Source organism: Dermochelys coriacea, chromosome 5 (assembly GCF_009764565.3).
Source record: "Dermochelys coriacea isolate rDerCor1 chromosome 5, rDerCor1.pri.v4, whole genome shotgun sequence".
In the NCBI taxonomy this organism is placed as follows: domain Eukaryota; kingdom Metazoa; phylum Chordata; order Testudines; family Dermochelyidae; genus Dermochelys; species Dermochelys coriacea.
This window is the reverse complement of record NC_050072.1, coordinates 103,577,421-103,590,622: the sequence shown is the minus strand read 5'-3', so window position 1 is coordinate 103,590,622 and position 13,202 is coordinate 103,577,421. Positions and strand designations below refer to the sequence as shown.

The window sequence follows — 13,202 nt, the reverse complement described above, 5'->3', positions numbered from 1 at the left end:
CTGGTGAGTATTTGCTTCAGATTGGGGGGCTGTCAGTAAGCAAGGACTGGCCTGTCTCCCAAGATCTGTGAGAGTGATGGGTCGTCCTTCAGGATAGGTTGTAGATCCTTGATGATGTATTGGAGAGGTTTTAGTTGGGGGCTGCAGGTGATAGCTAGTAGCGTTCTGTTATTTTCTTTGTTGGGCCTGTCCTGTAGTAGGTGACAACTTATAAAACTGTATTTGCTGGCTTTTTTCCATGTAACCTTTTACATGGACAAAATTGTGTGTGTGTGTGTGTGTGTGTGTGTGTGTGTGTGTGTGTGTGTGTATAATGCATGCACACAGATTGGTTGGTTATCTCAATGTGGGCGAACCTAAGTTTCTTATCAAACTCCTCGCTGCTTTTACGAATTGACAAATAGCTCCTCTTCTGAATTCTAAGTGAAGGTTCAGACTGCTTTCCCCATCCTTAATACTGGCCCATATACATCCACTTAAGTATTAAATTTTCCATTTTGAACATGTACACACTATGCATGCCAAGATCGGTATATTTCCTCAATGAGCCCACAGGATTGTAGTCTCAAAGGAAAAATAATTAGAATCATAAAGTTCCTAAATTGCAAATCTTTTCTCCTGCTTGGCAGGAAATCAATTGTACCACACAAAGTGATACAACACGTTTTCCAGTGTATCCTCTCTGCTGATTTACCCACTGATATTTATGAAATACATTATCTGTGCATAAACACTTAGCACATGTCCTTTATAGACATTTTCCTAGGAAAGGTAATAAAAATATATTTGGATTGTAGTTAGACTACAACAGTTTTGTAGAGTGCTTTGAGCTCTTGCATGTAGGGTGCTATCAAAGTGAAAGGTATCCCTCCTGTAAAGCAATCCTAGATCGGAAGTGTTTTATTTTTTAATAGTCTCTGCAGTTTTAGAAATGCATTGAGTATTTATTTTTTTTAAATGATTCTTTATACATAAGTTAGTGCTGGATGACTCTTGTTGGGCACTCTTTAATCATTAATAATGGACAAATAGACTGATATTCATATTCAAGAGACCTATAATTTGAATGATATTTAGACACATTCCTCCCAAATATAAACATCATGAGAATGAACATCAGCCATCCAACCCTGCATGAGACAATGCCATCCTATAAAGGACTACTCCCTTTACTTTCAACTGTCTTTAGGTGGTCTTCTACCGTCTTCCATGTCATCAGGTAGCTGGCTGTTCATTTCTTAGTTATTTGGGGGTCAGCAAAAGGCCCTCGCATCTTCTCTTAACTACTCAGGCCACCAAGATGGCTACTCTTTAGGGGGTAGACAATCCATAGACCTTCCAGGACTAGCTAACTTCCAGGAAATTCGGAGTCTGCTATGGACCCTTGACATCAGCAGAGGCCAGAGATGCATACTGAATATTCTCTGTTATCATGAATACGCATTTATAGTTATTCGGTTTGGCTATGACTGAGACTAGCATTGTCTGAATGATATTTGTGCAATATTAGGCTGCTGAACAGCACTGAAGTTTGCACTATTGGGCTAATGTATTTGACTTGCCTGTCCCTGGTAAGTACCCAAACTAAGATTTGTCCATCACACCAGGTTTAACATTCCCTTATAATACCTTTTGCTATTCTATTATAAGGAAAAGCTGTGGGGATTTTTAATGATCACAAGTTGGCAAAGTTGTCTTAACTTTACATCTCATACAAACTACAATTAACCAGTTTGCTACTGATTTGTTTTCTTCCAATTTGAGAAGAGATGTGTCATACAAATTTGATTCATAGCCCCGAATCTGCAGTGATCACTTTATGTACTGCAGATATGTCAAGAGATGGGATTTTTCTGATTTTTGTGCTGGTAGGGAAAAAAAAATTTACTTTATGAAGTTAAAAGAAAATTACTCTAGGAGGGCTGTGTCATATGATGGTTAGTTAACTGTACTAGTTAGAAGAGTCAGCCTAGCACATCAGCATTTCTGTTGATAGCAACGTCTGTGGAAGAAACTTGAGATACAGGAAATTCTTTAAGTTGCTTTTTGAGATGGGGGTGATTTTTCATTGCAGTGGCTTTTTGGTATGACTTACAGTTACATATTCTTCAGCATGAGAAATGGCACACCAGCCCCTAGACAGTGGACTGTTTGCTTACAAAATCTTCTGAGGTTGTATTGCTCCTGGGTTTGTCTTTTAATGGGAAAGGAGATAGCCATGCACACTTTGAACAGGACTGTAGAAGAAAGAGAGTGTTTTCATGAAAACATCAGTCTCCCTATAATGACTCCTGATCAACTGCTGCCTCCACAAAGGTGGTGTTAGAACCAGTATGGTTCAAAGATGGATTTAAAGTAGTTAGGAGCCAAAGGTGACAAAATCTAATGGAGGAAGCATTACTGCAGAGAACATTATAGTGAATCGGATATTAAGGCAGAAAAACAATTGCAACAAATGGGAGGTTTTCCCATTGACATCAGTGTGGGCAGAGTTTCACTCACTGTGCTTGTCATTGTTATTGTTCTTTGTCTCTCTGTCTGAGCCATCCAGACAAAATATCAAGGTATCTTAATGTCTTATCTCGTCTCTTTGTTTTAGGCTTTTATGGGCAACTACAGACTTTCTGTCCTCCACATTACACTGACGCTCAGAGGAACATACAACATGGTGGCTCTTGTAATATGGTCCCTCCTTTTGAAGACTGTCTAGTTCCCACATCAATGGGCCAGGCGGGGTTTGATGTTTTCCACAGAGCTTTTTCAGCACATTCTGGTATTACAGGTGAGTGACTGCTGTGAACTAGAAATACCTATACACCTACATTCCAGTCGTAAATGTTACCAGGCTTTGTTGACTTCTCACTTACAACTAGAGATGATGGGCTTGATTTCCACCCCCCCCCCCCAAATCTGATGTGTATCAGAACTTTGCAGGGTGTTAGCTATGGAGATCTGGTTTGGGCATATCTCTATAACATCTGGCATGCATACAGACTGTGTGTTAGCTGTATGTTTCTCTAGATTCTGAATTCCTGTACAGGGTCAGACATGCACTAGCTCATGTATTCACTCTGAAATACTGTCCTCTGAGCCTTGTGAAGTCTTTCTGCTCCTGCAGTCTCCTAGAAGCATTGTCACATCTAATCAGTATGACTCAAGCCATTAGTTTTGCTTTATACCTTTTTGCCCAAGATAATTTTCTTAGTCAAGGAATTCATTTGTCTAGATGTGCATGACAACAATAGCCCGTGGTGCACACACCAATTCTATCAAGATTTAATTTGCTCATTTACTCTCAGCTCCCTATAAAGATTTGCATGCTACCCTGAAAAGGTCAAATTTACACCTGTGCAGAGTACCTGCAAAAGGCCCACATGGTCTATTCTGGGTATGTGGACACTGCAATAAAACACCTGCGCCTGCCCCATGTCAGCTGACTAGGGCTCATGGGGCTATAAAGTTGCACTATAGCCATCTAGGCTCATGCTGGAGCTTTGGGTCCCTCCCCACTCACAGGGTCCCAGAGCCAGGGCCGGCTGCAGGGTTTTTGTTGCCCCAAGTGGGAAAAAAAAGAACAACTTGCCGCCAAACGGGGAGGCGGAATCCTGCCCACCGAACACAGAGGCGGAGTGATGGTGTGGCTGCCGAATTGCCGCTGGAGACTGAAGAAGAGTCGTGTCCTTGCCGCCAAATTGCCGCTGAGTGCGAAACGCGCTGTGACGGAGCGGCCGCTGAATTCCCGCCACTGCCAATAGCGGATTGCTGCCCCAGAGCCCGACGTCCTGCTGCCCCTTTACATTTGCTGCCCCAGGCACCTTCTTTGTACGCTGGTGCCTGGAGCCGGCCTTGCCTGGGCTTTGGCTCATCTACACTGCAATTTTATAGCCCCACGGCCCAAGTCCCGCAAGGCTAAGTCAGCTGACATGGGCCAGCCGCCTGAGGGCCTGAGTGGGACTTAATAAGTAATGCCTAGGCTATGTGCCATCCCTCTGCACTTAAAATGTGCTACACATCTAAATCCTGGTGTGAGGTGCTTAAAAGCCCAATTATATACCTAACTGCCAATTTTAAGATTCATGGCAGCCATCTACACAAGCATTTAAAAATCTAAAATAAGGACCCTTCTCTGCAGTTATTCTCCAGTATACACACCTAGTGCTGCACACAGTCCCATTGAAATTTGGTGTTTGCAGGATAGGGTCCTCTGCACTGCAGAATAATCCTGCAATAGTTTGTTGTTTTTTATCTTGTACTTCATGTGTAGAAATCCCATAACCAAGGGCAGAAGGCAGATTTATAAAATAAAAGGAACTCAGCTAAACTGCACAGTTATGGGAAACTCCACAGTAGAGCAGCTGTAGGATCTGCCCATCCATATATTCACGCACACACACAGCGCATATAATTATCTGTGTGTGTGTATATAATGTGTCTTTATACATACAATGGGTAACATCCTAGTCCTATTGAAGTCAGTTGGAGTTTTACCATTGATTTCAATGGGGCTAGGTTTTCCCTCATAGTAAGCAATTCATCTGAACCTTTAAGTTCCCATGTATTTTTTAAAAAGCTATTTACAGCTGTTTTTCTGTGTAACTATTACAGACAGTTGGTCAGTGTTAATTAATGATTTCTGTATTCTTTTCCAGTTTATGATCTTCCATCAGGGTCAACAGGTATCTTTGGTGATTCATTGCGCAATGGGTCTGAGGACGCCAGTTTCCTTCAGATAAACGCAGTGGATCGTTGTCCTAGTCAGCTTTCCTCTGTCTATACAGAAGGCTAAAATAATCTAATTAGAATCACAAATACTCTAGTGCATATCATCTTTCCTTTTTGATGGTCAGGAACAAATGTTACAAATATCATTCCTCCATAAGACTGCTGTCTGTCTGTAGGTTTCAGCAAGAGGAGGAAATGCAACCATCAGACACTCAACCTCACAGAAACAGCCAATCAAAGGGGAAAATGTCGGTAAAACAAGAAAACTTTGCCAAAACTTTAGCAATTGTTACTTTTCTTTTGATCTGCTGCATGGCAGCACTACTTTTTTTTTTTAAAGGGAATTCAAATACTGAATAAGAACCCGGCTGCAGGCTGTAATCTTTTTATGCCGAATCAGCGAAATCATTTAAGAATGCAGTTTTGCGGGGAGGAGATGTAACAACTAAAACCAGAGAACACTACAAACATTTTAAAAGGCTCAGCTTCTTGCACAACGTATTTGTCTGTGGTGCTTACAGAGCTAGATACACACAAAGACAAAAAAGGGAAACCAATTTGAGATGCATCATGGCACCACCAGCTAGAAGCATTGTTGGGGCTTCTTGGAGCCAAAGATCATTGGTACTGGATTTCCTGCCATCCTTGTTTTGGTTTCCTGATCCATTCCACTAGAATATAAATCTTCCAGAATGGCTTTTACTATCTTTTTCACTGTTACTTCCATTTTAACATTTTATACAATGAATAAGAAGAGTTTAACTAAAAAGGCATTAGGATTTCCTTTATATCTGAGCAGCCCTTATTAGTACTGCTATGGAGAATTTAATAAATAATGATAAACTTTCAATAGAATTTTTAACCATACTATGCAATTTAAAAGAGAATTATATTCCTGCTGTAAAATGCTATAGGAAGGTTAAAAATAACCTGTAGAAAAGATATCATTCTCCATTAAATTCTGTAGCTTTTTTAAGCAATTTGTATGAAACCTTATTAAATTTATATTGATTCCTATTGGCTTCATCCTTATGTAAGTCCATGGGCCTTTTCCATAAGGGATGCTATATTTAAGGGTTTATTGATGTTTGTGCTAGGTTATTCAGAGATCTACAACTGAGTTGTTAAGTTGTGGGTTTTTTAACCTTTGGCTTGCCTGCAAGTTTTAGCCTGGGCTGAAAGCAAATCAGTTTGGCCATCTTAAAAGCCACAAGTGTTTAGGCAGGGCAGGGAATGAAGTTATGCAGTAGAGATTTAGATTTTGTCATTGCTGTGCACCCGTGTAATTGGAAAGCAGCTTTTCTTATCTCTTATTTAAAACTTTATTTTAAAATTATTCATCCATATTGTGAATAAAAGCTTTTGGGACTTTTTAACATGCTTATTAATATCATGATGGCTTCATATTATGGCCTGACAAAATATGAAGGACTAAGGTCCAAAGAAATTTTTGCAGTCCAGCAAGTTTGCATGCATGTCAAAGTATTATTCACAGAATAGACCAAAACTTTTCCAAAGGAGTCATTAGTTTAGAAAGATACATTTTAAAAAATTGTCCAAATACCTGCTTATAATGAGATGCTGTTATGATCTGTCAAGTAAATTAATTCCTCATTTAACTGCACTGACTTTGCTGAAGTTGCACCAGGAATGAATTTGGCAAAACACCAGGCTTCAGCGGACCCTCTAAATCAGGGGTGGGCAAACTTTTTGGCCCGAGGGCCAGAGCTGGAAATAGAAATTGTATGGCAGGCCATGAATACTCACAAAATTGGGGTTGGGGTGCAGGAGGGGGTGCGGGCTCTGGTCGGGAGTGGAACCAGAAATGAGGAGTTCAGGGTGTGGGAGGGGGCTCCTGACTGGGGTGGGAGGATTGGGTGTGGGCTCCAGCTGGGGGTGTGGGCTCTGGGGTGGGGCTCGGGATGAGAGGTTTGGGGTGCAGGAGGATTCTCCAGGCTGTGACCAAGGGGTTCGGAGGGCGGGAGGGGGATCAGGGCTGGGGCAGGGCTTTGGGGTGGGGGAGTGAGGGCTCTGGCTGGGGGTACGGACTCTAGGGTGGGGCTGGAGATGAGAGATTTGGGGTGCAGGAGGGTGCTCCAGGCTAGGATCGAGGGGTTTGGAGGATAGGAGGGGGATCCGTCCAATGGGAGCTGCGGGGGCAGTGCTTGGGGCAGGGGCAGCATGCAGAGTGGAGTCCCCTGGCTGCTCCTATGTGTAGGAGCCTGAGGGGGGCCATACTGCTGCTTCTGGGAGCCGCGTGGAGTGGCCCCCATCCCTATTCCCTAGCTGGAGCTCCAGAGCGGGGCAAGACCAGACCCTGCTCTCCAGTGGAAGCTCGAGGGCTGGATTAAATCAGCTGGCAGATCAGATCCGGCCCCCGAGCCATAGTCTGCCCACCCCTGCTCTATATTGTATCACATCTGCACATATACACTTAATTGGGAGAATTTCCTCTATTCTATCAATAAAAACTATACAACGTTTAAACAAAATTAAGTACTTACACACACAAACTATACAAAAGTAACAATAAGAGTTTGGCATAAATCTGGAAATTCTGTGTAAAATTAATCCCTCTTGTATTTGAACTTTGACACTAGGGATGAATTTGGCCCTTTGTCTTAACTCACATCATTGTGCCTAGACATCATATCATCCTGTTTGTGATGGTAAATAATGTTGCACGCTCATTTAAAGCATCTGAACTGAGCTATAGTGCAGCACAGTTGGATATACACCCTATTTTCATCAGCTGAACATCTTGCCCAACACATTAACCCTGAATTTTAGCCTTTGCTGGAGATTTCATTTTATCATATATTAAGACCACCTCTACAGTCATTACAGAAACGTAACTCACTTTGGCTTCAGCAGGAGTTGTAGGCATGCTTAAAGTTGTAATTTCAGGCTCATGGGGCTCTATTTTATAACACTGATGTCAATGGGAGCAGGATTGGGCCCCTTGTGACTCTGGACAGTCAAATCAGTTACGTTTACCTCCTTACTGGAACCCTGACATGGTTGTCCATGATTTGTCTGTCACTCACTGTGTATGAAAAGTGAAAAATAACTGCAGAGTTCAGATATATACCTCTTTGACCTTTGAAGCTACTGAAACCCCACTTTTTCTAATCTCTGAACATACAAACTATCCAGTGAGGAGGGTTTATAAAGAAAGACATGGCAGAAGTGGTAGAAGAAAGAAGACAAAACAAAAAAGGATGTTGAGAGTTTTCCTTTTTGTCAGATAAGTTTGAAAAAAATACTCTTGTAAGTCAATCACATTTTTTACTGTGCAAGCTTGTAAAGTGCCTTAAACTTAAAGCAGAATAGTTAAAATGCTGTCTCCGGAAGCACATAGAGATGGGCTACCATTCTGCAAAAAGGGTATGCCATGTTTACTTATAAATAGAGAGAGAGAGAGAGAGAGAGACTTCACAATTATTTCATTCTCATTTTCATAAACGTCAGGAGATCATCTTGCATCAGCTGGATACTTAACAAAAATATTCTTGTGTGACTGTTTTCTTGAATATTTAAATAGAGAATTGCTTGTCCCATCACAAAGAAAAACTGGTGCTTTTAAAAACATACACAGCTTAATGCAAGTTACTGAATTACATACAATACATGTGCCTCAAGATTTTGTTATTGTTTTAGATTGCTGGAAAATATTAACTTTCTAAAGGGATTAAATCTAAAAGATGTTTTTATTTTAGAAAATGGACATTAAACAATATTATAATTAAATAATTTACAATAATTCTTTTTATATTATTCTTTGTGCTCATATTCAAATGGTGTATTTATATCTACAGGAGAAAGGGGTCTACACTGGAATTAAAATGTAGTTTCAAATAGCTTTTTGTATCAAAAAATAAAGACATCATAGTTTACTAATACCAGTAGCTGAAGTGTTGCAATGTTAATGCTGTCTGTCACATGATATTGTACTTTCAGATTTTCTTGAAACATTGTGAATGACTTTGTATAAACCTACATTAATTGTGTTCATTACCAGTTTTGGCTGTGTAATTTTATAGCAGCATTTTTTTAAACAGCACTTTTTGTTGTTTCAATTTTTCTACTTTTGTTTTTTTCTTGGAACAGATAAAGCAAAAAAAAACACACGTTTAAAATTGTGTGTTTTAACTTTTTATTGTGTACAGAAAGCAGAGTATCTTGTGTAATATTTTTACACAAAGCACTTTGGGGAGGAGAGGGAGTGAAAATATGCTTTCTGTAAGCCTTACAGATTCTTGTACATATTTATATATGCTCATATATAGAGATTTGAACTCCATATTCCATACTGTATATCTAGCTGATTTTATTGTACTGGCACATCTGCTGCACAATTGCAAGTTATAATCTTTTAAAGAATTAGCTCTACTTTTTTCTATTAATATGTATCGTTTTGTGATTTGTTACAGTTATGTTTCATATAATCATAAGTTATTTTGTCTTGTTTCATGAAGTTTTTTTTATGTAAAAGGTAAAATGAAGGGTTTGTGCATATGATACAAAATAAAACTGGAAATTTATAACACACTGACATGACTGGTGAAATGCCTTAAAACAAGATTGCTTTAGTCATTGTTTCTCACCATGAGGCTACTTAGCATTTGGACTAGTTAATGAAATTAGAAACAGATATAGGGAAATAAATCTCAGAAGTTTGTTCTAAAAATTCTTCCGGCTTTGGAACCAGAGTTTAAGTCTGGATTTAATAATATATAAGGGGATGAGGAACTGCAGAAAAAAATGGTTGTCTTAATGTGTGTTTTACTTGTTAGGATGATGCATAAATGAAACATGAAGTTTTGTTTAATTAAAACACTCATATTTTAATTTGTACTGTTTTTCCTGTTCATGGCCTTCTCTGAGCAAATATGCACTGGGAGTTTTTGTTGTTATGTTTGATACATCATATTTTTAATATGCCCATGGAGTTCAGCTCTCTGAGATAAGTTCTGAACACACTAAAATAGATCCTTGCTTCTTTTCACTATGTTGTATGAGGGAAAATACGGGGCAACACAGAAGCATAATCTGACCCTCTATCAATGCCCATCTTATACAACATTTGTGCTGGAAAGTACAGTGTGCTTTGGAAACCAGCTAGTTATCTCTTACCCAACCTCATGTTATAACAGCAGACATGCCATAATTGTTTTTAAATCAAGCAGAAATTCTAAACCAAGAAATGAATCCGGTATAAAAAGACATCACAAAGGGAGTATGCTTCAAAAACTGATCGTTTCTAAAGCCAGTTAAACTTGTCGGGGAAATGGCAAATAGGAGCTCAAGCTATAAATAATTAATAAGCCACTTTGATATATTTGTGCATAAAGCTCCTAAAATGATGGGCCTGATTCTACTCCCATTAAAGTCAATGGCAAAATTGCCATTGAGTCCAGTGGGAGCAGGACCAAAACTAATGGGTCAAATTCACACCCACACCCCGAAATAATTGCAAACTTCAGTGGAGTTACACCAGGAATTAAATTTGCCCGATACTTTGTTGGGCTTGACCTTCAATTACTAAGGAAACTCACCAGTTGGTTTATCAAATACTGTCTGACTGCTGTGAGCCACTTTGAAGTAATGTAACATGATTGAGCTGCAAGATTTTTGTAGTTAATGCTCATCTGTCTGATGGGGAAAGGGCCCCAGCACTACGAGGCAGGCACAGTAACCATCCAGTGGAGACAGTGGGATGAGACTTCTGAAAAAAGATGTCAAATAGATTTTGAACATACAGCATGGCAGTCCTTGCTTTAGTTCCTTGGCAGGGGAGCCAGGCTGCTCTTGCCAGGAATGAAAAAAGGGGATAACAGGGACACATGCTTCTGCCAGCCAGACACAGCATTCTCTCCCCTCACCCAACATACAGGGGAAGTGGGCGCCCATTTGTTTCCCATCTCCACCCAGCACAACTTCATGGTCTGCAGCCATAGAACAGTCCCTTTAAGAGGGAGCAGGATCTAGTGCACATGTGACTGATTAGCCGCCTCCCAGTTGGGGTTAAAAGAAGGCACCTGGGCCATGTAAAGGGCTGGCAGGAAGAGACAGGAGAGGACAGACTGAAAGAGTAACAAAAGGGGCAGGTGACATCTCCCTGAGAGTCATCCAGGAAAGGAGCTAGCCTGCTGACCTTCCTGAGCTGGACAGGCACTGCCAGGAAGCTGAAAAGGGCTAAGAGACCAGCAAAGGGGCTAGTTTGCTGACTCCCCGAGCTGGAAAACTTGTAGCAGGAGGCTGAAAAGTGCTGAGTCATTGGACTGTGCCTTGAATAGAAGATGTGGAGGGGTTATAGAGTTCTTGGCCCTCCACAGAGAGGAATGGGATGTGTGGCAGCAGGGAGCTTAATATACAGAGGATCTTCCTGGTTAGGAAGTTCTCTAGTTGCTGCTTAAAGCATGGCTCTTTTGTCCTCACACTACATGGTGTCATAAGCGAGTTACAGAAGGAGTAAAAGAAAAAACTGAGATCTGCCAGAGTGGTGAGTGAGTGGGGAAAATGGAAAAGCAGGGAGAAGACCTATGAAAGCTGCAGCACGAAGGAGGCAGTGCACAGTCTCAGCACAGCAATGGAGTCTATAGCACAAATGGATCAGTTTGAGAAGTTTGATTTTTGGCAACCCAGACAACTGGCCTTGCTGGATCCAATTCCAATTCTGGATGAGCAATTCCAGATGGCTTCTGACTTAACAGAGCACAAGAATACCAGGTAAATGCCCTGATATTTGCCATGGGTGATACTGCTGATGATATCCCATGTACCCTACCCCTTTCCGCTAAGGAAAAGAAAGTATACTCCAGAGTGAAGGAGGCTTCTGATGTCCATTTCACAGGCAGACCGAATATTATATATGAAAGGGCCAGTTTAATACGAGGTGCCGGGAACAAGGGGAAACAGCTGAGACTTCAACTACTGCAGTTCGTAGTCTTGCTGAATATTGCAAATATGGAATGTTAAAAGAACTCATAAGAGACATCTTACCTCATAGGCAGGCAGGCAAGAAGCGTTTTGGTGAAGGCAGCACACCTTCACCTCACTCTGCTTCCCCCTGCCATCTGTGAGGCATATAGCAGCCTCCATCCCTTCCATTCATCAGTGGATGTTCAATGGCGGCTGCACCTCCTGTCCAGCTGCCCCTCCTTTCCTTGAAGTTCATAAGTGGCTCAGTGGTGTTCCCCATCCCTGCTTTAATAAGCAGCATGGGTGTCACTAAGGTTAGTACATCCGCCACCCCATCCTTTTCAAGCCCCAAACATCCAGGGATTTTTCTTAGGAGTAGAAGACATTGTTTCTATGCTACCTATCTTGATTTCTCAGTGAGATGCTTGGAAAGGATTGCTCTGGATGACATGCCCATTCAGGACCACAGCTCCTTCCCACCTTGCTTTGTGACCCACTGTTGGTGTGGTTTTGCAGCCTCTACTCAAATATGACAGATTCCTAGGTGAGTGCATCCCCATCTCCAAGAGAGCTTTCCAAGGGTCTACTGAGTGCCTAGCTTCTCCTGCCCCTTCCCCCAAGTCCCTTTGGCTGGTCCTCCACCTAAGGCTCTTGTGTTTTGGGTGAGTCCTTTGGAGGACATGTGATGGGAGTTTATACAGAGGGCCAACCAGTTGGGGGATAAGCAGGCAGTGGTTTCTAGATTTCTGGCTGTTCTTGGGGTGTGTGAATAAGACAGAGAATATCTTATTGCCCTTATATAAATCCAAGATGCTCACATCTTGAATACTGCGTACACATGTGGTCCCCTCATCTCAAAAAAGATACACTGGCATTAGAAAAGGGCAACTAAAATGATTAGGAGTTTGGAACGGGTCCCATATGAAGAGAGATTAAAGAGGCTAGGACTTTTCAGCTTGGAAAAGAGGAGACTAAGGGGGGATATGATAGAGGTATATAAAATCATGAATAGTGTGGAGAAAGTGAATAAGGAAAAGTTATTTACTTGTTCCCATAATATAAGAACTAGGGGCCACCAAATGAAATTAATGGGTAGCAGATTTAAAACAAATAAAAGGAAGTTCTTCTTTACTCCGTCAACCTGTGGAACTCCTGGCCTGAGGAGGTTGTGAAGGCTAGGACTATATCAGGGTTTAAAAGAGAACTGGATAAATTCATGGAGATTAAGTCCATTAATAGCTATTAGCCAGGATGGGTAAGGAATGGTGTTCCTCGCCTCTGTATGTCAGAGGGTGGAGATGGATGGCAGGAGAGAGATCACTTGATCATTACCTGTTAGGTTCACTCCCTCTGGGGCCCTGGCATTGGCCACTGTCAGTAGACAGGATACTGGGCTGGATGGACCTTTGGTCTGACCCATTATAGCCATTCTTATGTTCTTATGTGTGATCAGAAATGCTCCATCCAAATGATTTTTCAATAGAAAATGTAGTTTCTGCAAAATCAAAATTTTCAGTGGGAAAACTTCTGCTTCTGCTGAAATTTTTGATACTTCT

At 41.2% G+C, this 13,202-nt stretch overlaps 1 protein-coding gene across 2 annotated transcripts in view; it reads left to right on the top strand.

Moving 5' to 3' along the window:
• Positions 1 to 5,739, top strand: part of GLIS3 (GLIS family zinc finger 3) — a 259,987-nt gene extending 254,248 nt beyond the window's left edge. For both annotated transcript variants that reach the window (XM_038401161.2, XM_038401160.2), the window contains 2 exons: positions 2,600 to 2,782; positions 4,650 to 5,739. In XM_038401161.2, the coding sequence (XP_038257089.1) occupies positions 2,600 to 2,782; positions 4,650 to 4,786 (320 nt within the window). In that variant the 3' untranslated portion in view covers positions 4,787 to 5,739. The remainder of the gene's footprint in view (positions 1 to 2,599; positions 2,783 to 4,649) is intronic.
• The last annotated feature ends 7,463 nt before the right edge of the window (positions 5,740 to 13,202 follow it).